We start from the raw sequence: 24,843 nt of genomic DNA on the forward strand, positions 1-24,843 counted from the left end.
TGCGCCCGGTCCTGACCAAAAGTGCGTGTGCCTATCGGGTCGCGTCGACAAAGAATCGTACGTAGTGGCTCAAGAGGTAGTGTAAAATGCTTCGTAGCACTCAATCTTATGTAAGTATATGCAGTATCTGCAAATACATCGTAGTTGTTGCAGGTGACGCTGAACATCTACCTTCATGTGATCTTCTTCAGGAATTTTTTTTGTTCGTATGTAATGGCACTTCATAAAGGCGGGCCAGCTTGGCCAAGGCAAGGATGCCCTACAACGATCGACCAACAGTACGACGCAGAAGCTCAGTGAGCTAACTCAGAGATGCTACCCATTTAAAAGGATGATTCTGGATTATTGCCGACAAAGCACGATCACCGCAGAAGTTTGTACGCATAACCACCGACATTTACCCATAAAAATTCATATTGTGGCTTTATGCGCGAAAGCTACACGTGGGCATTGCGGCGTACCGTAGCGCACGGCGGGCTACGGACTAATTTCGACCTCCTGGAGATCTGCAACGTGCACTGAAATCTCAACACACACCCCGTTCCGTTTAGCGTCTCCATCAGAAAAACATCCGCCGCAGCAGCCAGGAATGAAGCCGTGACCTCGCGTCCAGTACCACAACGCTTTAGCGCAGTCGTTCCTCGAAGTTTAGCATACCCATTCAATGAATTCGGAAATAGGAACAAGAGGCTTGCCCGACTGTTCGTACTTCCAAGTGGCACGTGTTATGCTGCATCTGGTAAGTGCGAGACCGAAATCGGTCGCAACTATACATAGATGAGCGAAAGCCTCGTATTACCTGGCGGCTTTCTAGGTGCAACGGAGAGCGCTGCATTAAAGTGACCTTTAAAACGTAAGAAGCCGTTGTAGCGGTTATGCCATCGTCGCCAGCCAAAAAGCAAAAATCTGGTGTGTTTTCGCCTTTTTTAAAATGCAAGAAACGTTAACAGCGTTCGCTGCCCTGCGTGGTGAGGCACCCATATTTCTTCTTTGCGAACCCGGGTAACATTACGCAGCTGTTTATTTCTTCTCGATGACACGCTCACTGATGTCATCTTGAAGACATGCTGAGTATTTTTTTTTGCTTTTCCTACACGGCTTTTGTCCCTTGTTACAACTGCATGGGTGTTACGTGACCACTTGCGACCTGTGGGCTAAAGAGACGAGACCAAAAAATCGAACCCAAAATTTCAAGAAAACTGGAATGCGTGATGGTGCCCCGCACTTCGGCATGATTACTAGCGTGAAAAGCAAATAAAGGGGCGAAAAGAAAAAAAGTACCAGACGGCAGAAAAGCATTTGGGCCGTGAGGCCTTCTTCTCCTCTTACCTGTCTGCGCTAGTAACCACGTCGAAGCTTAGTACACACCGAGTAGCCCAACTCTAAGCCGCGCACAGCATGGTGTAGATAACACGACGGTCAGATCATGGCATACGACAATCTATACATGTATAATCCAGGTACAGGCTGTGAAACTGGCCTTCCAGGGAACTAACTAAAATTTCTTATTATTACCTTGTTATGCCGCTGTAAACGCATTTTAAGTTTGGGGCCCACGAGACGAAGCATCATATGGAGGCGGTGTGAACTCGCTTTCATCGACAGGAATAATCCTCTCTCAACGGCTTGATTTGCCAATGATGTTTCTGGCATCCCATTGCAGATGAGGGTGAAGAAAGGGAATTAAATGTGATAAAATCTATCATAATACCACCACCGAAAGAAATCGTTAGTAGTGAGATAGTAACTGAAAAAAGACTACCGTAATTACCCGATTCTAACGCGCCCCCGATTCTAACGCGCACCCAATTTTCCTGTCAAAGAACCGAAAAAACTTTCACTTCCGTTTATAACGCGAACGGAACTTTGTGAGCAAGAAAAACGAATGCGAGAGAAACGGGCGATTTAGTTCTCGAAGTAATCTCACTAATCTCACTCCTCGCCGCTCTCCGCTGACCACAACATCTCGTCCTTGGTGCCGTCAAGCGCGTTCGCGATGCCACACTTCATAACGAACGTTCAATCATGATCGACGGGATGGTGGCCCACGCCTCGCACGCCCATCCTGCGAACTTCTCCAGAGGCGCACGCTTCAGCCGACCACTCGTTTTGAACGCGTGAGAGCCGCTGTTGCCATTGCTGTTATCAAGTGCTCAAGTGGAACGATTTGACGATTTGTGTGAACGCCGATAGAAAAGCCTGGGCGCCTATGCTTCCTGCGTCCGAAAAATCATTGCTAAAAGCTTTGGCGCCATCTTGAGATGGCGATGGCGATGGGCGGGACGAAGTTTCCGTTGTTTCGGCAATTTCGGTTTCGTATCCGATTCTAACACGCATGCGATTTTTCGACCTATTTTTCCAGAAAAAAGGTGCGCGTTAGAATCGGGTAATTACGGTATCTTAGATTACCCAAATTAGTTGCATGTTTGAGAATTTGAACAGACCGCTGGAATCTTCTTTAGCAGCCAATTTTATTTAAGCAATGAAATCGTGATACCAGCCCAGCTACAATTTTAGATGAAATGTCCGCTGGAAAAAAACATCTCAATAAAATACTTTAAACATACGTGGTTAAAGCAAACCAACGCGCTGAGCACGACAGGCACTCAGGGCCAAAAGCTCTGCAGGAATTTTGTCTGCAATCAACGAACCGCGTGTCGTCGGCTACCCGCTTTTTAATGTACCCTTTTTACTTCCATTACCTTGCTTGCGTACTGACGTACATCCACTTCAAACGTGTTCATCGTCCTCTTTATGCGGTGAATATAGAAGTTATGGCATGCTGCCATAACAGCGGTCGCTCTTTTTCAAATAAAGCAAACTCTTGGGGGGGGGGGGGGGGGGGAGACCTGAAACTTACTTGAAAGTGGCGACAATATGAACACACGGAAGAGCCAAATAGCTCAGTCGTATAATGCCTTTTTATTACATGCTATTGCGCTAAAATCGTCATCGGAACAAACAGGGGAGATATCACTTCAATTTTGCGCTATTCCTTATGCGCGTAAGTTCGCACTCGCTGCCTCGCTCTAGTTCTCTATGCATGCTCAAATGAACGCAGATAAACTATTTGGTGGTAGAGGCAGCTAAACAAGTAAGCCACTGCAATCGAGAGAAAAGCCTGACGCGAAAATTAGTGTCAAGGCTGACCGACTGTTTGCAGAGTGAAGCATATTAACCACAGAAACAACCTTGACATGAATATTCAGCTTGCACGAAATTCGTGCACGGCAAAGCCTCTTGCAGTATCAACATTTCGACCACTCTTGCCTGTCTAAAACACGTAGAACTGGTAATAAAGCCAGTGGTACCGCAAATCTTTTGCAGGGGCAACTCCATATGAAAGCGGTGCGTTATACTATTCGGTGGCGCACTGGAAACCAGAATACGTGCAGCGTAGAAACCATCCGAGCCTTTGTGATGTCTTTTCGCTGAGCAGCAAGGCAGTGATACGGGCTGATGCCAAGTGCGCGCTGGCATGCCATTGCTTGCTACTTTGGAACATCTGGGTCTCCTGTAGCAAGAACCAGTTGCGAGCATCGCCCGACTACCTAGAGAACGCTCAATACTGATCCATCCCCTCGGATGGACCTACCGGTACCGGTTTCTTTGATCTACCCAAGAGCGCTGAGCAGTTGAGATTTAAAACACAAAGCCTTGACCCGAGAGAGTCGCAAATGAGGTCGTTTGTATGGGGCATCAGGATTAATCGCTATAAAAATAAATGCCGTATTAAGTTGCATTCGTCGACGAATAATTGAAGCGATAAAAGCACAGTGTAGTATAAAGGCGTACAAGGTCGCATGCGCTTAGATAGGATAGATACGTTGGGCTGGCGTTTTCTGCATGAGAAGCAGCGCCAATTTACTCGTCATGTTGGCGCCGCTGTAATGCGAAGAAAGAACGAGACGCCCGATTGAGCGAGAAAGCCGGCGTTGGCGTCGAAAGCAGTGAAAAGGCTCCTAACGCATGGTTGTACGCACGCGTACCAGCGTGGGTTAGGAGCCTGTTGTAGGATGCATGGAGACCGTAACCTTCACTGAATATTTAAGCATACTGAGACTCAACGGAAGAACCTATCCACCACCGGACAAAAGCCCTACTAAAGAGCACACTCTCAGTAACTACAAACAGACACACTGGCCAAACTACACTCCTGGTGCGTGTGCGTGTGTGTGTGTGTGTGTGTGTGCACGTAGCAAATCTTACGAAACGATGATGGCTTATATATTGTACAATGATGGGAATAGCGCATTAATTCCCCGGCCTTTCCCGAGCAAATTGTGTTTCACTATAAAAAGCGGTAAAAAGAATAACTCACGGTCCATACGATACTGCCCGCTCTGCCAGACTGCTCGAACTTCAAAGTCGAGAAACCCCGAGGGACGTGTCACCGCTTCGGCTAAACCACCGACCCGTCCAAGCACTCGCGGTCCAAGTTCTGTGTGTTTGGGTTTCAGCGCTAGTGTAGCGGTTGCGACAACGCTGCCTAGGCGGCTCGAAAAAAAAAATGAAGAGAGAAACGAAAACACAAACTGAAGGCTGTAATAACTTTAATCCAGCTGCAATCATCCAAGCCTGCGCGCATATCGCGGTCACAAGCCGTCCGCTTGAGGTCAGAGCGGAGGCGATGCCAGTGCACGCGTGCCCGCGACGTTGCCCTCTCTGCGGCGCGCCTATCCTGTGACAGCGTGCTTGCGCCGAGGCGGCAACAACTGACCCGGCCGGAGGAATGACGAAGTGTTGCAGCGGCCACGTCGACAACATCTGAGGCTAGTCCGGAGAGCCGATTTCATGCAGCAATCTACAGAAATTTAGAAAGATACAAGGAAAATAAAACTCGCATCGCCGTTGTGGGGTCAGGCGAGACGATGCCCCGCCGGGAGCGCATGGCGAAATACTTTTCGAGGTAATTAATTGCGCCTAATTTTTCATTAATGCCTTTCCAATAATGACGTTTCTCGAATGAGTACCGCCGTAACAAATTGCTGGTCCCGAAAAGAAGTCACCTTACCATCCGCCATACTGAACTTGAAACTGCCACTAATTGTCGACTATTTAAGTCATCCATTCCGGAAAAACCGTCGGCGTTGTCGCTGTTGTAGTAGCTGTTGTTCCCTCAAGAAAATGGTCGCCGTTGTAAAGAGCAAATATAAAGAGCAGGTGGGATCCACTGGGATTTGAAACAGAGTCTCCATAGTAGCACCACTTGCCCTACCACTGCGCTGTCAGCATGGAGAGAGAGAGAGAGAGAGAGAGAGAGAGAGAGAGAGAGAGAGAGAGAGAGAGAGAGAGAGAGAGAGAGAGAGAGAGAGAGAGAGAGAGAGAGAGAGAGAGAGAGAGAGAGAGAGAGAGAGAGAGAGAGAGAGAGAGAGAGAGATACTTTATTGTCAGGTCGCGCTTGTAGCCGGTGGCATCCACTCCCCAGCGACCTTCACAGCCCTGTCGAATATCCGCACCTGAAGGTCTCGGTCGGAGCTGTGGCGCCCGGCCTCCCAGTGCTCCTCAGAGGTTATTAGTGGGATCCTGGGGCCATGCCCATATTATGTGAGATAGGGTGGCATGTTCGCCGCACAGGTGGCAGGCCGCAGTTAGGTATAGGCTTTCGTGTACGTGGGTCAGACTAGCGTCATTAAATAAAGGCTAAGCGTAGCTTATTTAGTGATGCTAGTGCCGACGTAGCAAGTCACCCAAATTAAGCGTTGCACGCTGTTAGAAGTTAAACTCACAGATGGCGCCACACTCTTATGCCGAGTCTATCGAAGAGCCTAAAACCCGACTATCCACAACGAGAATGCAAATCAAAAGAGCGTCCCTGTCGTCGTTCGAGCTGCGAACCGCTGTCCGCTAGATGTTTTGTAGCGAAAGTAAAAGGCCGCAGGGCACATTCACAATGTTTAACCACCATTTCACGTACCGTGCGGCCCCAAGATTGACGCACAGAGAGTAGCAGGTAACGGAAGTGTGGGCGGGCAAGTGATGCTGATAAGCGCTGTCCCTCATTCTTTCATGTTTGGAAGCACTTCAGCCCAGGCCCGAACTGCGCCCGCCTTGCAACCACCACAACAAGTCAAGCTCTCCTCCGGCGACTTCCACGTCACTTCCCTTTCGCTACAGAATCCTCTCTTCCCAGTACTGCCTCTTCCGCCTGCACCGCATGTACCCCGCCCTGCACTCCTCACCCCACTGCCCCGCTTGTGGGGTGGTCCAAACCATGGATCACCTCCTCTGCCAATGCCCCCACAACCCATTCCCCCCATATCGAGACGGTGAGCACTGGGCGAGGGTGTTGGGCAGCTCGGATTCGGCGAAATCGTCGATCGGGCTGCCAAAGTCACCGGGGACCTTCCTCCCACGGTCACTACCCCTTCCCCGAATTAGCCCTTGCGGCAATAAAAGTTTTGTCTCTCTTTTTATCTCTCTCTGGGTCCCTCGCGCTACGAAGCCGACGTGTATCCGATTTCGCCGTTCCAAAAGGGTCTAAGCAGTTTGGATTCTGGACTTTGACTTTGACTCAGGTTGCATAGGACAAAGCTTCGCGTTTGAACCGTCTTTTTCTTAAGAAAGGGGCTTTGATATTACTTATTCGAAGCAAAAAATAAAACTCTCCCACTACCGACAGTCCCACCGCGCCTATATATCTAGTCCCTGAAATGAGGTGGCTCACGCCACTGCCCGCGCCTTGCATTCCCGGAGGGTATGAACCACCCACCATTCCCTGAGACACCCCCTACACTCCAGCTGTAATTCCCCCCCCCCCCCTCTACCCAATAAGCCAATGCACTCTCCCACTACGACAGTCCCGCCGCGCTTATATATACACCCCCTCAACACTCCCTATCAACTCAGGACGAACAGATCTGGCGCTGCCTGCAGATCAACATCGACAGCACAAGTCTCCGACCACGTACTCCTTAAACTGCAAACCCTGCGACTTGCCATTCACAACACTCCGCTTGGTATGGCAGTGCCCAAACCCCGGCCCCTGAAACGTATACGAGCAGTCAGAGTGCGTGCTGCGCGACGGCCAGCTTAAGGACCAGGCTGCCCTGGCCCAACGTGCTACGACAGAGGCCGTGGCACGTGACCTACCAGAATAGGAGGGCCGCCCTTGCCCGCTTTCCCTAACCCCCTACCCTCCCCACCCTAATTTTCAGCAATAAATGCTTACTCTCTCTCTCTTGCAATAAAGAATTGTTGTAAGTCCAGCGGTGTCATTGTGTTTTCTGTTTCTGCTGTCTGTGAATCATTCTTCCATCGGTTTGTTTATTCGAGTAATCACGAAGCAACATGCTTCGCTTTCCAGGTGAGAACAGCTGCATAATAAGGCGTTCTCGTTCACGTGCAACGAATATAGTCGTTTTCACTTATCCCGTGAATTTTCGGGAGAATGCCCAATTTTTAAAAATACTCCGCTAAATTTTTCTTTCTACCAAAGAAACTGCCACGATAACATGTGCATTTATCACCTATACACTAACGTGAATATTTTCGAAGTCATCTTACCATGGTTATCTTTCAGCCTTTTACCACCTACCTATACTCTCTTCCCATCGCGTACTGTGTGAATTGAGACTTCGCAGCCCAATTGGTAATTTCGTGGAACTAAATTCACTCTGCACAGCTGGGTAAAACAGCGTTTCCTCTGCTGCCAATTTACGCGGCGTTCGAGGTACCAAAGGTCAGCAGTGTTGTAAACAAGCGTGTAAATCACGGCCTTTCTGACCGCGCAAGAAAAAAATTAGGGAGGGGGAAAAGAGCGCAGTTCGAGGCCTGATTCAGGCCCCGCGAGTGCAGGTGAATCGGCCGCCTTGACGTGCAATACAAACACGTGTAAAAAAAAAAAAAGACAGCTGCATGAGCCTTCAAAATTAGGAGACATGTGCTGCAAGCCTCTGACAACCTGAACTAGACAACTAAACGTGTTTTCTCCCTGCATCGATATCGGATGTTCCTGCTGCTGGCCTTTTTGATCATTCTCCCGCTCCTCTTTCTTCCGGTGGTTCCTCACCAACCAGGCAGAGGGGAAGCGCCACGGTTGCCTCCGTCGAGAGAAGAATCGAATATGCGCTTTCCGATGCGAGCTGTGTGTTGCGAACAGCATCACAGCTGCTGTCAAGGGCAGAGCGCGCGCAAGCTGTGCGACCATGGGCAGACGCCGCACTTATTTGTGAATGCGAGGCCGTATACAACGCGCTAGGGGTGTTCTGCGCGCACAGCTTTTACTGCCGCAACAGCCGCACAGACGAGCGAGCGACTGGCTGTACGAGTCTCGAGGGAGCGGAACGAGCCCTACAGTCGCACACTCTCCACATGGAGGCGAGGCGCGATATAGGTTCGACGGCTTATCTCGACCTTGGAGGGGGCTGTGTAAGCGCACGCACAACCTGTGAAGGTAGCTGCATTGTGCGCTAACAACCTCTGCCGGACAACGGGAAATTACCTCAAGAATTTTTCTTTTCCCTTCCCTGAGCATCCTGAAATCATCGGTTTATTTAACGTTCAAGCAGTCTATTCACTATTTCTATTTTTTTTTTGCTAAATCGGCTCAGTTTGCAGGCCGTGAATTCGTAAAGAAAATTTCTAAGAAAAAAATTCATTGGTACAGTGTGAAGGAAGGGTGGAAGAATTATCTATAAACGAGCCTAAAAACACTTTTACTGCGTCCGTGTTCGGAAATAATGGGATACGGAGCGTATGAGTAATTTTTACGGGTGTAGTAAAATCCACTAAGGAGAATGGCTGACAGGAAATACTTGTCTACGAAAGTAAGACGCACAATTCGAAAGGAGACAAACAGTTGTCAAGATAGCCCAGCCCTCGGTGGTGTGAAATAGCTTTATCTTTATATCATCGGTATGTGGAAAGGTCGCAAAAAGGACACTAACCTTGAATGGACCAAATATTCCTTTCTCGGTGCAGTGAAACTACTGCAGTCCAATCTCGTTATAACGATGCAGTATTGGGACAGTAATTTAGTTCGTTATATCTGATATTCGTTACAACGGTATAGTCAAAAATCTGCTCAAACAAATTCGCAATCTGGCTCCCGCAAAAAATTTTGATACAAAAACGCATTATTTTAAAATTCAAACTTACTATAAACAATGTAGCCATTACCTTTCTCGTTGTAGCATTTCAAGCTCAGTGAACCAGGACATGAAACTGGAAATTACAACAGAACAAAGTTCACTGGACAAAACTGGCCTGTGTTCTTATTTGTTACTTTTTTTTTGTTCTCTTGGCACCATCGCCAGTTTTGGGACCATCGCTCGGTCGCGGCGACGCCTGATGACAGGGCATTAAATGCGCTCGCAATAAAATTAAAGCTGGGTGGTTAGCACTGAAGGCATGCAGCATATGTCTAAAAGGGAATGTTTGGAACTTTTCTCAAATGGCTTCTCATCCTACCACCGACGTGAATTCTTTGTGGCTCCAATTTAGGAACATTGTATCATATTGCATCGCTAACTTCATTTCGGTAAAACATAAAAGAGGGCAGACGCATAATCACTGGATCACAAGAGAGGTGATACTAGCTGAACGTCGAGTTAAGTGATTACGACGCTCAGTAAAAATCGCGAACAAAGACCCCGCGGCACCACTGAAATATTCACACGCGGTAACAGAAAGCAAAAAGTAAAGACGCCAAACACTTTTAATTTAATACAACCCTTCCCAGTTTCATCACAAACAGCCTGAATGAGTTTTGTAGGCATTTTCGGAGCTCTAACTCGCCGTCTTCGTCTTTATCATTAGAAGAACAAACTATAAGGCAAATCAATACAGCGAATTTTTTCGCTAGCTCTGTGTCTACAAAGGACAACAACATTGTTCTTCCACTCCCACCAACCAATCCCTTACGCATAGATCCTCTGAACATTTCTCAGCGAGGAGTCCTAAACCTTTTACTAAACTTGGACTTCAAAAAATCAAATGGCCCGGACAATACCCCAAATGAATTTCTTAAAAAAACAAGCCGCGTGGTGCAGCAGGTATCCTGCAATAATTTATCACACGTCACTTTCAACATCCAAGTTTACAGACGAATGGAAAATTCAAGCAAGTGCACCCCGACACGGGCGTCTCCAGCAAGGCCATGTCCATCATAAACAGTTTCGTGAACGACATCTTCGAGTGCATCGAGGCCGAGTCCTCGCGCAAAAATAGCCCCAACTCATAAATCAGGAGACACAGCTGAGCCTAACAATTTCAGGCTTATTTAATTTACCTGCACGTCGTGAAAGCTACTGGAAGATATTATTTCACACGCGTTATCTCTCACGCCGTTTTTTGCTCGGACCGATTTGTTCAAATTTTCCTTCTTCCCGCGAACAGTCAACGATTGGAATAACACTTCTGTAGAGGACCTGCTATCAGTAGAGCGCCTTGAACCCAATGTTTAAAATGGATACCTGTCATGCTTTAATCGTCATAGCCACTTTTCTGCGTATTGTTTTGCTGACCGCTTTGTTGCACTTCTTCACTGTTCTGACCCATTGTTGTTCCTCTTGTTTTGTCATTGAGTTACTGATACTATCGATGTCTTGGCACATCTTGTGTATTTTCCAGTATGTACACAAGATGCTTTTGATGTTTTTTGTGTTTGTGCGATATATGTACCCCTCCTGCTCGGGCTTATGGCCTGCAGTATTTCTTAAATAAATAAAATAAGGCACTTGCTTTTATCTCTCGAGCAAATAAATGTCTTTACTCCCAACCAACACGGATTTTGCAGTGGCCTGTCCACCACCCATCAATTGATCGAAGTAGTCGATGACCTTGCCCTGAGCATTAATGACGGTGGCCAAACTGACATAATCGCACTAGACGTAACGAAAGCATTTGACCGTGTATGCCATAGCAAATTATTAGCCAAACTTGAAAATGCTGTTGGTATTGGAGAAATTTTGGAATTGATGAAAAATGATCTTACTAACAGATCACAGTTTGTTTCATTTGAGAACGTACATCTAATACACTACCTGTATCCTCCGGGGTTCCCGAAGGCCCTGGCTAACCTGGACACCCCTTCCCTGCTTGATCTAACAGATTATCTCAATCACATCTGGCAGACGGGCTTACTCCTAGACGAATGGAAGTCAGCGGAAGTCAGGCTCATACCTAAGCCGGGCAAACCCCCTAGCACGGATAACCTTCGACCTATTTCCCTCACATCATGTGTAGGGACACTGTTAGAACCCATCGCTTTAAACAGACTACAAACGTACCTTGAAGATCACGATAAGCTACCTACGACCATGTTTGGCTTTCGACCTCGTCTGTCTACGCAAACCATCATCATCATCATCATCAACAACAACAACAACAACAACAGCCTATCTACGCCCACTGCACGATAAAGGTCTCCCATTAATCTCCAATTACCCGTTCCTGTGCTAACTGCGACCGATTTATCCCCGCAAACTTTTTGATCTCATCTGCCCATCTAACTTTCTGCCGCCCTCTGCCCCGCTTGCCTTCGCTAGGGATCCACTCTGTTACCCTTAATGACCAACGGTTATCTTGCCTTCGCATTACATGCCCTGCCCACGTCCATTTCTTCTTAATTTCTGCTAATATGTCCTTAACACGCGTTTGCTCCCTGACCCACTCCGCTCTTTTCTTGTCCCTTAATGTTACACCTATCATCTTCCGCTCCATTGCCCGCTGAGTCGTTCTCAATTTAAGTTGAACCTTCTTAGTGAGCCTCCAAGTTTCTGCCGCGTAGGAGAGTACCGGTAAGATGCAGCTGTCATACACTTTCATCTTAAGGGACAATGGTAGGCTACTATTCATTATCTGAGAACGCCTGCCGAATGCACTCCACCCCATTCTGATCCTTCTAATTATCTCTGCCTCATGGACCCGGGGTCAGAACTTGGCCTAAGTAGATATATTCGCTTACCACTTCTACTGCCTCGCCAGCTATCTCAAAGCGCTGTGCTGTCCCGAGGTTATTGATAATTACTTTAGTTTTCTGCATATTAATTTTCAGGCCCACGGCTCCACTCTATTTGTCCAATGCAGTAAGCATGCTTTTCAATTCGTCCCCCGAGTTACTTAGCAAGGCAATGTCATCAGCAAATCTGAGGTTACTGCGGTATTCTCCGTTAACCCTTACTCCCACCTGCTCCCAATCCAATGTTCTGAATACTTCTTGTAAACATGCTGTGAATAACATTGGAGAGATTGTATCTCCTTGTCTGACGCCCTTCCTTAGAGATATTTTACTGCTCTCCTTATGGAGGATGATGGTAGCTGTGGACCCATTGTAAATATCTTCTAGTATTTTTACATAATGCTCGTCTACACCCTGGTTCCATCATGCCTGAATGACAGCTGAGGTTTGGACCGAGTCAAATGCTTTCTCAGAATCTCTGAAGGCTATATGTAGGGGTTCAGTATACTCCGCGCACTTCTCTATCACCTGATTGATGGTGTGAATATGGTTTATTGTTGAATAGCCTTTACGAAACCCTGCTTGTTCTTTACAAAAACCTGCAAAACATCTTACTCCAGCTCAAAGAAGAGGTAATGCTGCCTACCACGCGCAACTCACCCACAGCCATCCTTGCGTTCGACCTCAACGGGCGTTTGATAACGTTAAACATGCTGCCGTCCTCTCGCAACTAAATACTCTCGACTGCGGACTTACAGTGTATCCGTACATTAAGAATTTCCTCATGGGTCACACGGCAATATTGAAAGTAGCAGACCTAGCCACAGATCCGATCCTGCTGGGATCGGATCTGTGGCTTGGTGCAGTGTGGCCAAGGGGCAGTGCTCTCCTCTTTGTTCTTTGACATTGCGCTCATGAGTCTCCCTCCCTTATTGCATTCTATTCCGGGCATACATCACGGCTTGTATGCAGACGATATTACCATCTGGTCGAATACAGGATCCCTAGGCGAGATGGAGGAGCGGCTGCAAACTCTTGTTTCTACAAGAAAGAAATTCCTCCAGAGGTAAGCCACTGTCACCATCCACATGGAGGGCCACACCAACGTTCCTTCCCCGCATATCAAGATCCTTGGTATTGTTACGCTAGGATCGTGCATAACTCAGTGAGAGGAATGCCGGACGCACGCACAGGACGAAGTGCATTTATAACATATATTCGAGACGTTGGACGACCACTGAAAGAAAATAACGGTTACTCAAAAAGAAATGTCCACAAAGCGGGTTCAGTTAGCTTTCCGCGGCACTGGCTGGCGCTACGCCCGCAAAACAGTTGCGTTAAGCACGGCTCACAGGTATGCCTTGCTGGAGCACAGTGGTCGTCGAGGGTGAGGGTCGCAGAACTTGGCCGGACGCTTCACGGACAGGTCACCAGCGAGCTGGTGCGAGACGCTCCGGAACACCTCCGAGGCCAAGCAGACCAGGCCCGGAAGTCGTGGCCAGGACTCAGCAAACCGGCGGTCCGAGCAGGAGCATGTCGCTGACGCACCACGAACGTTGGTCTCACAGCAGCAGGAATCCTGGCTCGAGCCGGAACGGGACGACGCAGCAGTGCCTTGTGATCACTCGTGCCCGCGCGGGTAGCCACACCCAGACGGCAGCTCGTCTTGGTGACCGATGGCAATGGTTTCGTAACGGAAGGCACGTCGACCGGACGTCTGACGTGGGAATGCCCAATCCAACCGTGCCCTGTCTCGGTCGCCCTGCGCTTCCCGGGTTCGCAGCTCTCGCTGTTGTTGTTGTTGTTGTAATTTAGACCGGTTGGAAAAAGTTTTGAAAAAAAAGGAAAAAAAAAAATCCTGAAATATCAAAGCGAGGGTGACCAATCGCTCGCACAACGCCTTCGTCTTCCTCTTCTCGGTGGTGTCTTTTACCAGCGGCCGCTTGGTGTCTCGCGCGATGTGAAATCTTCTTGCACTATTTTCACCGTGCCCCCTCCGAGCCACTCATCACAGGTGTGACCTTTCAAGCCGATCGTACAAACTCCATCCGAATAATTAGGATGAAACATACCTCGGAACAGGTCACACATGATCAGACGTGTAACCACCAAAACACGGGGAATGCACGAGGCCGACACCTTTCGCCTCGTCTAAGTATTCATAATCTCAAGAATTACATACGGCATACACTATGCTCTTGTCACCAAGTCAGAAATTGAAAAGCTAGATCTTATCATTAGGAAGGCCAACAAACAGGCTCTCGGACTTCCCGTCAGCACGGGCACCGATAAGCTATTAAAGCAGCGCCTTCACAATACGGCCGATGTACTAATAGAAGCCCATCTTTCGAGCCAAAGATTGAGACTGGGAGTCACGAGCACAGGGAGGATTCTTCCCTCTAGTCTGGGGCTCACATCCCCTCTGCAGTGTCAGACATCTCAAATGAGAAATCACGACCACAATATCAGGAAACAGCGAAGGAAAGTTTGAGATCCACCTAAATGCAGCCATACGGCTGCAAAGGAAAGCTATCCAGCTTTCTCAGAAACTTCGCAGTTATCCAGCTTTCTCAGAAATTCGCAGTTGAAGAAAAATTCGTTCTAGTCCAGGATTCGAACCCGGGACCACCGCTTAACCGGAGCAGTCGCTCTACCAACTGAGATAACCAGGAGACTAGTCGTTCGTAGCGCGAGAGCGAATTGATCAACAACTCGAAGTGAAGGACAGGTATTAATCGACCAGATTTAGGGAAAATCCCCAAGGTGGAGTACGTTTCTGCGAAGGAAAGTTTTACATCCACCTAGATGCAGCCAATGCCATACGGCTGCAAAGGAAAGCTATACAGCTTTCTCATAACCTTCGCAGTTGAAGGAAAATTCGTCCTGGTCCAGTATTCGAACCCGGGACCACCGCTTTACCAGAGCAGTCGTTCTACCAACTGAGCTAACCAGGAGGCTAGTCGTTTGTAGCGCGAGAGCGAATTGATCAACAACAGCTGTATAGCTTTCCTTTGCAGCCGTATGGCTGCATTTAGGTGGATGTCAAACTTTCCTTCGCAGACACTTACTCCACCTTGGGGATTTCCCCTAAATCTGGTCGATTAATATCAGGAAACAGGCCGACAAGGTACGCCATCTTCTCAAAGGCATCTCTGCATTTGCATTCAATGCATTGGCGGTTCAGCATCCTAAAAGCGTCAGCGATGTGCGCGAAACGTGTCAACGCCTAGATGAACTGCAGACAATTCGCTTGCCACAGGATGCTCGGGCTACTCAGCCGCATGGGGACTTAGAATTACGGGCTCTAATCCGCGAAATCATCCGCGAAGAGCTGCAGCTACATGACCAGCCTACCCTTCCACGTGATCCCTTTCGGAAGGATGGACCTCAGCTGCGCGACCTTGTCAAGGAGGAGTTGGCATCCATGACCAGTCTGTTGCCAACCTCGTCTCCTCTTCCGGCACAGTGACGGCTACATCGTCGGCGATAGGGATCTCGATGCCTTCGTCGCTCACTACCATCTGGCCCTATTGAGCCACAAGTCCTCGACGACAGCTACTGAGCTGGCTGGGCAGGAGAGAAGTGCAGCGCGGGCCAAAGCCCTCATCAAGATGCATGCCCAAGACGAGCACGCGCGTTACGTCGACGCAGCAGAGTACCAGCACGAAAGCTACGTCGCGGTCGCCGTTAAGGCCTCCACGGGCACTAAGACCACGACTGCGAGTGTACGGTGCACCTAAGCCACGGACGCCGAGGAGGTCGCCATCGCCCTGGCCATCTCTGAGGTTGAGTGCCGCACAGTGCTCTGTGACTCGAGAATAGCCGTACGCAACTACGCGAAAGGTCGCGTTTGCCACAAGGCGGCCGCCATCATCGGCAAGGCAAGGCTCCAGGGCAGAGGAGTTCGTGTCAAGTGGTTTCCGGCGCACATGGGCGAATGCGCAACTGCACCCAACCACAACGAGACGGCACACTCGGAGGCGCGAGCACTTACCCTCCGCTCCTCCGAGACCGACCGTCCGTGGTGGTTCGCGAACAAAGATCGCCTCGTGAGCTACAACGAGATCACCAAGGCTTACCGCCTGGCTTGACGGGTCAGGCCACCCCCCCCCCCCCCCTCACTAGGGCCTGAGCCGGGAGGAGGCAGTTCTACTACGACAGCTCCAGACCGGGTCCATCCTCGCTCCGGCAACGCTGCACAGGTTTCATCCAGAACTTTATTCGATGGGCGTGTGTAAAGTGTGTGGTGTGGGTCTGGCAGACCAGTGGCACATTTTCTGGGACTGTGCCCGGTTTCCAAACGAAGCTCAATCAAGAACTTATCCGCCGCAGCTCCAGGACGCTGCACGCAGTAGCGACAGGGACACTCAACTCTGGGCTGTCCAGCAAGTCCGGGGTGCGCTCAAAAAGCACAGACCAGGCGACCCGGTGAGGGGAAGCGTTGGCGCTGCGCCTAGTAAACGCAATCCCTAGGACGACGCCAGGCCCGCGTCGCGGCGCTCAGTCGTTTCGCAGGCACAAATAAAGTTTTTCCTAATCCTAATCCTAATTGAAACAGACGGTTCACAGATCATTCACCGCCGACAATACCGCGTCTCTTCTTAACGAAAAGTCATTAACGAAAACGTCGCCGACATGCTCCAGCGCAGAATTATTCGTCCATCAAACAGCCCTTGGTCATCTCCTGTTGTCTTAGTGCAGAAAAAAGACGGATCCGTTCGGTTGTGCATTGATTACCGCCCACTGAATCGAATCACACGAAAAGATGTTTATCCGATGCCTTGCATCGATGATGTCTTGGACTGTTTACAAGGAGCGGAATATTTTTTTAAGTAACGACCTTCGATCTGGTTATTGGCAAATTCCAATGCACGAGGCGGATAAAGAAAAGACAGCGTTTGCCACCCCTGATGGACTATATGAGTTTAATGTGATGTCCTTCGGGCTATGTAACGCTCCTGCAACTTTCGAGCGAATGATCGACACTGTTCTCCGGGGTCTTAAATGGAAAACGTGCCTATGTTATCTCGATAATATCGTTATTTTTTCTTCAACCTTTTTTGAGCGCTTACAACGATTTGATTGATTGATTGTGGGGTTTAACGCGCCGACGCAACGCAGGCGATGAGGCGCGCCGTAGTGGAGGGCTCCGGATTAATTTTGACCACCTGGGGATCTTTAACGTGCGCCGAAATCTCGTACACACGGGCGTTTTTGCTTTTCGCCTCCATCAGAAAAGCGGCCGCCGCGGCCGGGAATCGAACCCGCGACCTCGTGCTCAGCAGCGCAACGCCTTAGCCACTGAGCCACCGCGGTGGGTCTGAGCACTTACAACGGCTAGATGAGGTACTAACATGCCTTGCCAGTGCTGGCCTTCAGCTCAGCACCAGAAAGTGCCGTTTTGCCTCCCGAAGCGTAAAAGTTCTCGGACACGTCGTCAGCCACGACGGGATTCGGCCCGACCCAGACAAGATTGCTGCTGTGGTTAACTACCCACGGCCCCAGCAGCAAAATTCTCTGCGTAGCTTTCTTGGTCTGGCGTCTTACTTTGGACGCTTTGTCCAGAATTTCGCTTCCATAGCTTCACCCCTCAACACGCTCATTAACTCTGGAACTCCCTTCGTCTGGACAGATGATTGTGAAACAGCCTTCCAACAGCTTAAAGGAGCACTGACACGGAAATTTTATGTTACACTTTTATTGCTTTTATCGATGCCTGGCGAACCTGAAACAACACTTCAAATACTTCAGCGCGCGATAGTTAATTACATTGAACGGCCTGAAAATCATTTGTTTCAAATTCCCGCGCTATCATCCCAAACGGCACATATCACAGACTCCCTGCCTGACCTCACCGCTTTGTGCGGACGTCACCGGCGCCCGCTTGAGAGGGTGTTGCGCCCGCTCGCCGCTCGTGGGGCCGCGCGCATGAAGTGACGTTACGAGCTTTTGACGAGCGCTGCCGCGTCACTTCTTTTGGCTCTCACTGGATGATGTCACGCTGATGTCCATTTGCTGAGTGCCGCTCCGCGCGCTGCTCCGTCGGCGCGATAAATGAGATCCAATTAAACTATGTTCTTCGCGTCGCAGGCCGCTCATATTTCACCCAGGGTATTCTGTTGAGTGAAGGAAGCGAACTGTGCAATAATATTAACGCCGAAAATTGGTGTCAGTGCTTCTTTAAGACCGCGCTGACCTCTGGGCCGGTCCTCTGCCATTTTGACGAGTCCAGACCTGTAATTCTTCACGCGGACGCCAGTGGCCACGGACTTGGGGCTCTTCTACTGCAGTCGGATGGTAAAGATCGAGAGCGCGTTATTTCTTACGTCAGTCATTCCTTAAGTACTGCTGAGAAAAATTACACCATCACTGAGCAGGAGTGTCTCGCTGTGGTTTGGGCCAACCAGAAATTTCGACCATACCTCTACGGACGCCACTTCACAGTAGAGAGTTTTAGAATAACGTACGCAGATGTACGAAAACAGTTGGCGAACGCTATGTTTTGCATAGTTCGCACTGCGCATGCGTCTTACGTTAAGCCGCTTCTGCGTTTAGCCGACGGAAGAATAGCGGACGCTATTTCAGCAAAATAGCGTGCGTACGTGAAGCCGCTTGGGTTTACAACATGGCGGCAAGTAGCACGACAACCATCCACGGTTCCGCTGTTCTGTGGACAGTAATCTGCTTCCGATGGACCTAGTTCTTTCCTCCTGTGTTTTTAAATACGTCGAGTGGTTAGCACGTCGCCCTCGCGCAGCTCTGTATCGTCGTAACATCGCTGACTGTCCGAAAGAAGCTTGCAGCCAAGCCAGTGACCAAAGCTGTGTGTGCGTGTGCGTGTGCGTGCATGTGTGCGTGTGCGTGTGTGTTGTGTGTGTGTGTGTGTGTGTGCGTGCGTGCGTGCGTGTGCGCGTGTGCGTGTGTGCGCGTGCGCGTGCGCGTGTGCGTGTGCGTGTGCGTGTGCGTGTGTGTGTGTGTGTGTGTGTGTGTGCGTGCGTGCGTGCGTGCGTGCGCGTGTGCGTGTGTGTGTGTGTGTGCGTGTGTGTGTGTGTGTGTGTGTGTGCGTGCGTGCGTGCGTGCGCGTGCGCGTGCGCGCGTGTGTGCGCGTGTGTGTGCGTGTGTGTGCGTGTGTGCGCGTGTGTGCGTGTGTGTGTGTGTGTGTGTGTGTGTGTGTGTGTGTGTGTGTGTGTGTGTGTGTGTGTGTGTGTGTGTGTGTGTGTGTGTGTGTGTGTGTGTGTGTGTGTGTGTGTGTGTGTGTGTGTGTTGTAAACGCGTTCGCTTCGCGATGTAATGCGACGTTGTGCTTCTGCGGGTGGATAGTGCTTCCCATGCTCTGGATTATCTTTCTCGAGCGACGTACGACTCAACCTCTCATCGGGTATGTGCAGTGTGCTGGCTAAAAGCCTTCTCGGCTTGCGCGCCAGAGTTAAGTGACTTGCTGTTCGTCCCCGCAAACCGCGCGCGAGGTGAGTGCCTAGTTTACGACGGGCGGGAGGAGGCAAACAACCGATCGCCTGTCAATCGCGGTTCAGACTTGCAACGCATGTTGTGACGTTGTGTTCGTTCGAAACGCATCTCTGGATTGTTTTGAAGTCGAATAAAATGCACGCATCAAACCCGGGCATTCGGTTCAGGGCGTTCTCTGCGATTGCACGAAAGCGCCACGGGGCTTAAACGCTTTCTTTATTTAACGTACTCATGTAAGAGAATAATAATGGCGTGTTATGGCCGTGTTGCATTCAATACTAACGGGAAAGCGTTTGTTTACACTTGTTTGGATAGCCGTAAAATGTCCAAGCACTCTGGCACTCCGCTAGCAGATCAGCCGGTGATTCATTTTGCAAAACATTCGACAGATGGCGCCGTAAGCATTAGCGTGTTAAGGTCCCTGCAATTACCTTATAGCGTGTCGCTAAGCAAAACTGATGAGACGCTCTACTAAAACTCCTCTCGCGGTGTTCACGTAGCGTGACGCAAAAATTTAGCTTTTACCGTACGCAAAGGCAACAAACGCTATACTAAAACTCTCTAGTAGTGACTGACCACCACGCGTTACGCTGCTTGCAGACACTCAAAAATTTATCGGGGCGCCTCGGACGCTGGGTTCTCCGACTTCAGGAGTATGATTTCACCGTCACTTACAAGTCCGGGAAAAAGCACCTCGACGCGGACGCACTTTCTCGGTGCCCTCTTGAGTCGTCTGCGACTTCCGCATCATCGTCACCCGATACCGCCCTCCCTATCGCACCCGTCAACCACACAGCATTTAATGACGGCCTGTCTCATTTGCCTACTCTTCAACGAGCAGACACATACTGCCGCACGATAATCGACCGGCTTACCGGCACAATACAACCACCGAACCGTCGGGCGCGTCGGCAGCTTCAGCACCTTCAGTTTTCGAATGGTATTTTGTGCAATTCAAATCACCACTCTTCGGGCAACATATGGGTCCCCGCTGTACCGCGCGCTATTCGACAGTAGATATTAGAAGCCCTTCACGACAATGCTTCAGCGGGTCACCTAGGCTTCCACAAAATTTACGACTGTGTCCGCTCTTGTTTCTTCTGGTCTGGTATCTCCACCTACGTTGCCCGCTACACCGCTTCATGCCCATCTTGCTAGCAGCGGAAAAAGCCCACATCTCCGCCTGCCGGACTTTTACAGCCACTTCCTTGCCCTTCGGAGCCCTTCCATATACGGACCTTTTCCTTGCACGGCTGCCGCCTTTCGGTGGATTATAACAGCCGTAGAACATTTAACCCGTTACGCAGAAACAGCGCCCATTCGCTCTGGTTGTGCAGCCGAGGTAGCAGACTTCGTCTTGCGTGCAATAGTGTTGCACCATGGCGCGCCCCGTGTTCTTTTGAGCGATCGCGGCAAGACGTTTCTCTCCAGCACTGTTCAAGAAGTTCTCCGTGCTGCAAACACAGTTCATAAGACCACTTCCGCTTACCATCCGCAGACGAACGGTCTGACTGAACGTTTCCACCAGACTCTTTCTGAAATGATTTCTATGTAGATTCGGCCTGATCGCACCAACTGGGACGCAATTCTACCATTCGTTACTTTTGCATACAACACTGCAGCACAAAAGACTACCGGTAACTCTCCCTTTTTGCTCGTCTACGGCCGCGATCCCTCATTCATGCTGGACGCCAGTGTCTTAAGTGCTCCTGTGCATAGCTCCAGCCCGTTACACGAGGAGTTCATCTCCCGCCTCAACTACTGCCGTCGGCTTGCTAGTCTCAACACGGAAGCCAGCCAACGGGATTGTAAGGACCGTTACGACGCCAGTCACCGCACCGTCCGCTTCCGTCCTGGTGACGAGTTTCTACAGAGGACGCCCACACGCAAATCTTTGCTCTGCGAAAAATTTCTTCATCGCTTCACAGGCCCGTACACCATCTTAGAAGAAACTTCGCCCGTGAACTACCGCGTCGCTCCGTGCAGTGCTCCTGCGGACAACTGTGCTTCATCTTCTTTTCCTCATATTCATGCTCATCACCAATCTACCAATCCCCCTCTTGGAAAGATCATCGTCAACAAAGGAGGCTGGCTCCGGGTCCGCGACGGTTGCAACGCTTTCTAATAAACACCCTCCTGCACCTGTCCCTCAAGGCCCTCTCAATATATATATATATATATATATATATAATGATTATGTAACTGATTACGACAGTTAATTAATCATGCATACCTTTTTACCGGGCGCGGTCGTGCACACCCGTTAATATTGGAGGCAGGGACACAATTACATTACACTAACACAGGAACGCACCGAAAACAAATTAAAAAGAGAACCGATATAACGATGATTATCAAGAGAAAACAATAAGGCATATCACAAAGGTGCCACCAAATTGAAACTTTATTGGAACGAACACCCGTAATGACGTCGTGCAGGCTGCTTGCGCTGCTGAGGTGGCCTCCTGTCAGAAAAAATGCTGGGAGTGGCACTTGGGTTCAGGTTTTAAACGCCAAGCTTCTCCAATATCGTTGCTCAAATTGATCCGTGAAATAATCCGATTGTGAAGAAAAAATTACACCATCTTCCCGAGGGGAACCCTGAGGTGATGCGAAGCATCGCAGAGTCCCAATCCAATCCAATCAAATCCAAACCAAGCCAAGCAAAGCCAATCCAATCGAATACAATCCAATGCCCCTCGCGAGAGAGTGTTCGCTATCGGAGAGGAGAAGCGGCGGAGAGCGCAGCTGGCGCGGCGAGGAGAATGGGGAAAGGGTGGACGCCGACAACGCCGACAACAACGCCGGATGGATGCAGGGCCAAGGCGAGTGAATGAGATGCATCGTACCTAAAAAAAATGTCACCACCGAGTCTGAGATGCGCCACAAACACTCCATAAGTATAGGCAATAATGCATTGCGGAAGAGAGTTGCGGAAGAGACCGTTCTACCATAGCTTGGTCAAATACGTGTTCGCGCATCTATTCAGTTCCGCGTCCACGCTTAAATCGCTTACACTAAATGCGTTTAAAAAGCGCTTTGCTGGACAAAAATAAGTCTGCTGAGAATATAGTTGCCCAGTGTGTTTTGGTTCGCATCGCTTTGACCGGGTACGCTGCGCCGTTGACTATTAAGCTGAAGTAAGCGCGCACACTGCAAATGTACGGCCTCATGTGTAAAGCGTTCGTTAAGACGTAATTAACGGTCCTTATTGCACTGTGCATACACGGAAGAAAGGGCGTGCAGCCGTTGCGGTGCGAATATGCATTTCAAGTGCCCACTCAAACGTGCGAGAATTTAACAAAGCGATAACAGAAATTTCGAGTCAAACGTACGTCAACGGCGCGGCCACTAGATTAGCTGGCTTTATTTCAGCTGGCTACAATTGTTTTACCAGAGTTATTCAATGCTTCTGGCCGCATTTTTTTTCTCTCTACAGCCGCAATTTGCGCCGAACTGGCGAAACCCATATTACGCAGCAAATCGCTCCAATGAGCGATTTGTTGCGTAATATGGGCTTCTTCAGTGCGGCGCAAATTGCGGCTATAGAGATAAAAACAACGGGCTTATAATACGTAATAACAACGGGCTTATAATACTACCCGGGTAGCTTGCACACAAAACATGACATCAAGCCACAAAGAGCTTACACGCACTCGGAACGCACACGCTACACGGTGCAGACTCAAGCTGCCGTCGACCAAAACAAGCGCTAATTCAGGTAAACAATCCTTGCGTCACGAAAACCTTACTACAAGCGGCTGGACATGCCACGCCGCTGATAATTATGCTGGGAGGTAAGCGCGCACATAACAAATACGCGGCCTCTTATCCAAAGCAAAGCTTACGACGTGACGAACTCGCCGCTGCGCGGAATGCCTACTCAGAGGAAAGGGTGGATATACGGTTGCGGAGCGAATACGCAATTCTTGGTAAGTGAGCGCTGAAGCGTGAGCAGAATTTAAGAAAGCGAGGATAAGCATTCCAAAACTTACCTAGCAAGAGTGATGGCAGCGTCCGCTTGAAGTATGCCCATCTAAATATATGCAACCAAACCTTTCTCCTTTCTGCGTCGCGTTTCCCGAACGGAATAATGGTCTTTTGCCATCCCTGACGCTATTCGCGCAGTCGAAGGCACAACACGTCGGCACCGCGAAGCGACATAAAGCGACACCGATGCGACATTTGTTGGGAACGAGCAACTAATTCTTACTTTGCTACTCGCTAGAGCCTACGATAAGGCCGGCAATGACGAGGCTGCACGGCCAAAAATGGCGCCGCACCGGCGCCGCTGTTAAGTGCCCCAACCGGCGAGTCGACCCGCCCGCGGAGGCAGAAAAAAAAAAAAAAAAGGACGGCAGAGCTACCACGTGACTTTTCTGTTGGCCAATGGCAGGCGGTGCTCGCCGGAGAAAAAGTAAATGGCAAAACACGGAGGCGGGAAGGAGCGCGGGTGAGGGCGAAAGGCGGCGAGATCATAGAGTGGCGCCAATGGCGCTACGTCAGTTCCGGGCCCCTGGAAGCGAGCAGGATAGGCCAACTCCGTTGATCACGTATCACGAAATAACTCAACACTATAAGGTAGAACGCGTCATCTATCCAGCACCGCATAAATACCTAACGAAAGAGGAGGAACGGCAGCTCCGTGCACTGCAAACAAATACCTTTCACCGTCCCACTAAATAAATAAATAAATAAATTGTAAAGGAGATAGTCGACGTTCCGGTAGCAGTCTGGACTCGTTTATTCGCGAACGAGGCGTCAACGCAGGAGGGGCGAGCCGAAACGACCAGCTTTACGCGAGGCTGACCTTGATTGTTGTTGTTGTTATTGTTGCGCCTTTAGGTATGGAACATACCCAATCAGGAGATCGGCCAATCAACAGGATGGTTAAAATGAATGGAATTCTTATCTAATCACGAGACGTTTAGGAAAGATAATTTAGACCGGTGGAAAAAATTTTTCAGGAAAAAGGAAAAAAAAATCCTGAAAAATCAAAGCGAGGGTGACCATGCAATCGCAATCATAAAGAGAATCGTTTTGAATTTTCAATGTAGCGCAGGAGGGCAGAGCATACATCCCGGCGGCAGAACCCCGCTTCGGATGCCCCGAACGATAGAATAGCCGGCACTGTTAGGGATATCCCCAAACTGTAAAGCGGCACCTCCAGGGACTGACGTCTCAGTCGGGAAAAACGTCGGCATGTCAAAAGGTAGTGATCGACAGACTCGTCTTCGTTGCAATAACTGCACAGAGCTGTTGGCGCCAGACGAGACCTGTGCAAATACCTATTTAACTTGGGTACTTGACAACGCAAGGCTGTAATAACCACCTCTAAGTTGCGTGAAGGGTACCATTCAGGTTTCCATGAGAATTTAACATGATTAAAATCCCTTAATGATAATAAAACCGATTCTTGCTGTACTTCGAGTTTCAGCATCCTACGGTACCTAGCTGCTGTTATTAAAGGTGTC

The 24,843-nt window shown here is 49.5% G+C and overlaps 1 protein-coding gene across 3 annotated transcripts in view; it reads right to left on the reverse strand.

Annotated features, from left to right (window-relative positions):
- The window catches only part of LOC144156241 (myosin light chain kinase family member 4-like), a 241,332-nt gene that overhangs the window by 57,070 nt on the left and 159,419 nt on the right, over nt 1–24,843 (reverse strand). Inside the window, exon 1 of one of the 3 annotated variants that reach the window (XM_077688153.1) lies at nt 4,322–4,441. The exons of the other annotated variants lie outside the window; for them this stretch is intronic. Coding sequence (XP_077544279.1) covers nt 4,322–4,328 — 7 coding nt within the window. The 5' untranslated portion in view covers nt 4,329–4,441. Of the gene's footprint in view, nt 1–4,321; nt 4,442–24,843 lie in introns of those variants that run through there. 3 annotated transcript variants of the gene reach the window in all.

This window comes from Haemaphysalis longicornis, unplaced genomic scaffold (assembly GCF_048455015.1).
Source record: "Haemaphysalis longicornis isolate Haplotype H1 unplaced genomic scaffold, Haemaphysalis longicornis Haplotype H1 scaffold_1, whole genome shotgun sequence".
Taxonomy (NCBI): Eukaryota; Metazoa; Arthropoda; class Arachnida; order Ixodida; family Ixodidae; genus Haemaphysalis; species Haemaphysalis longicornis.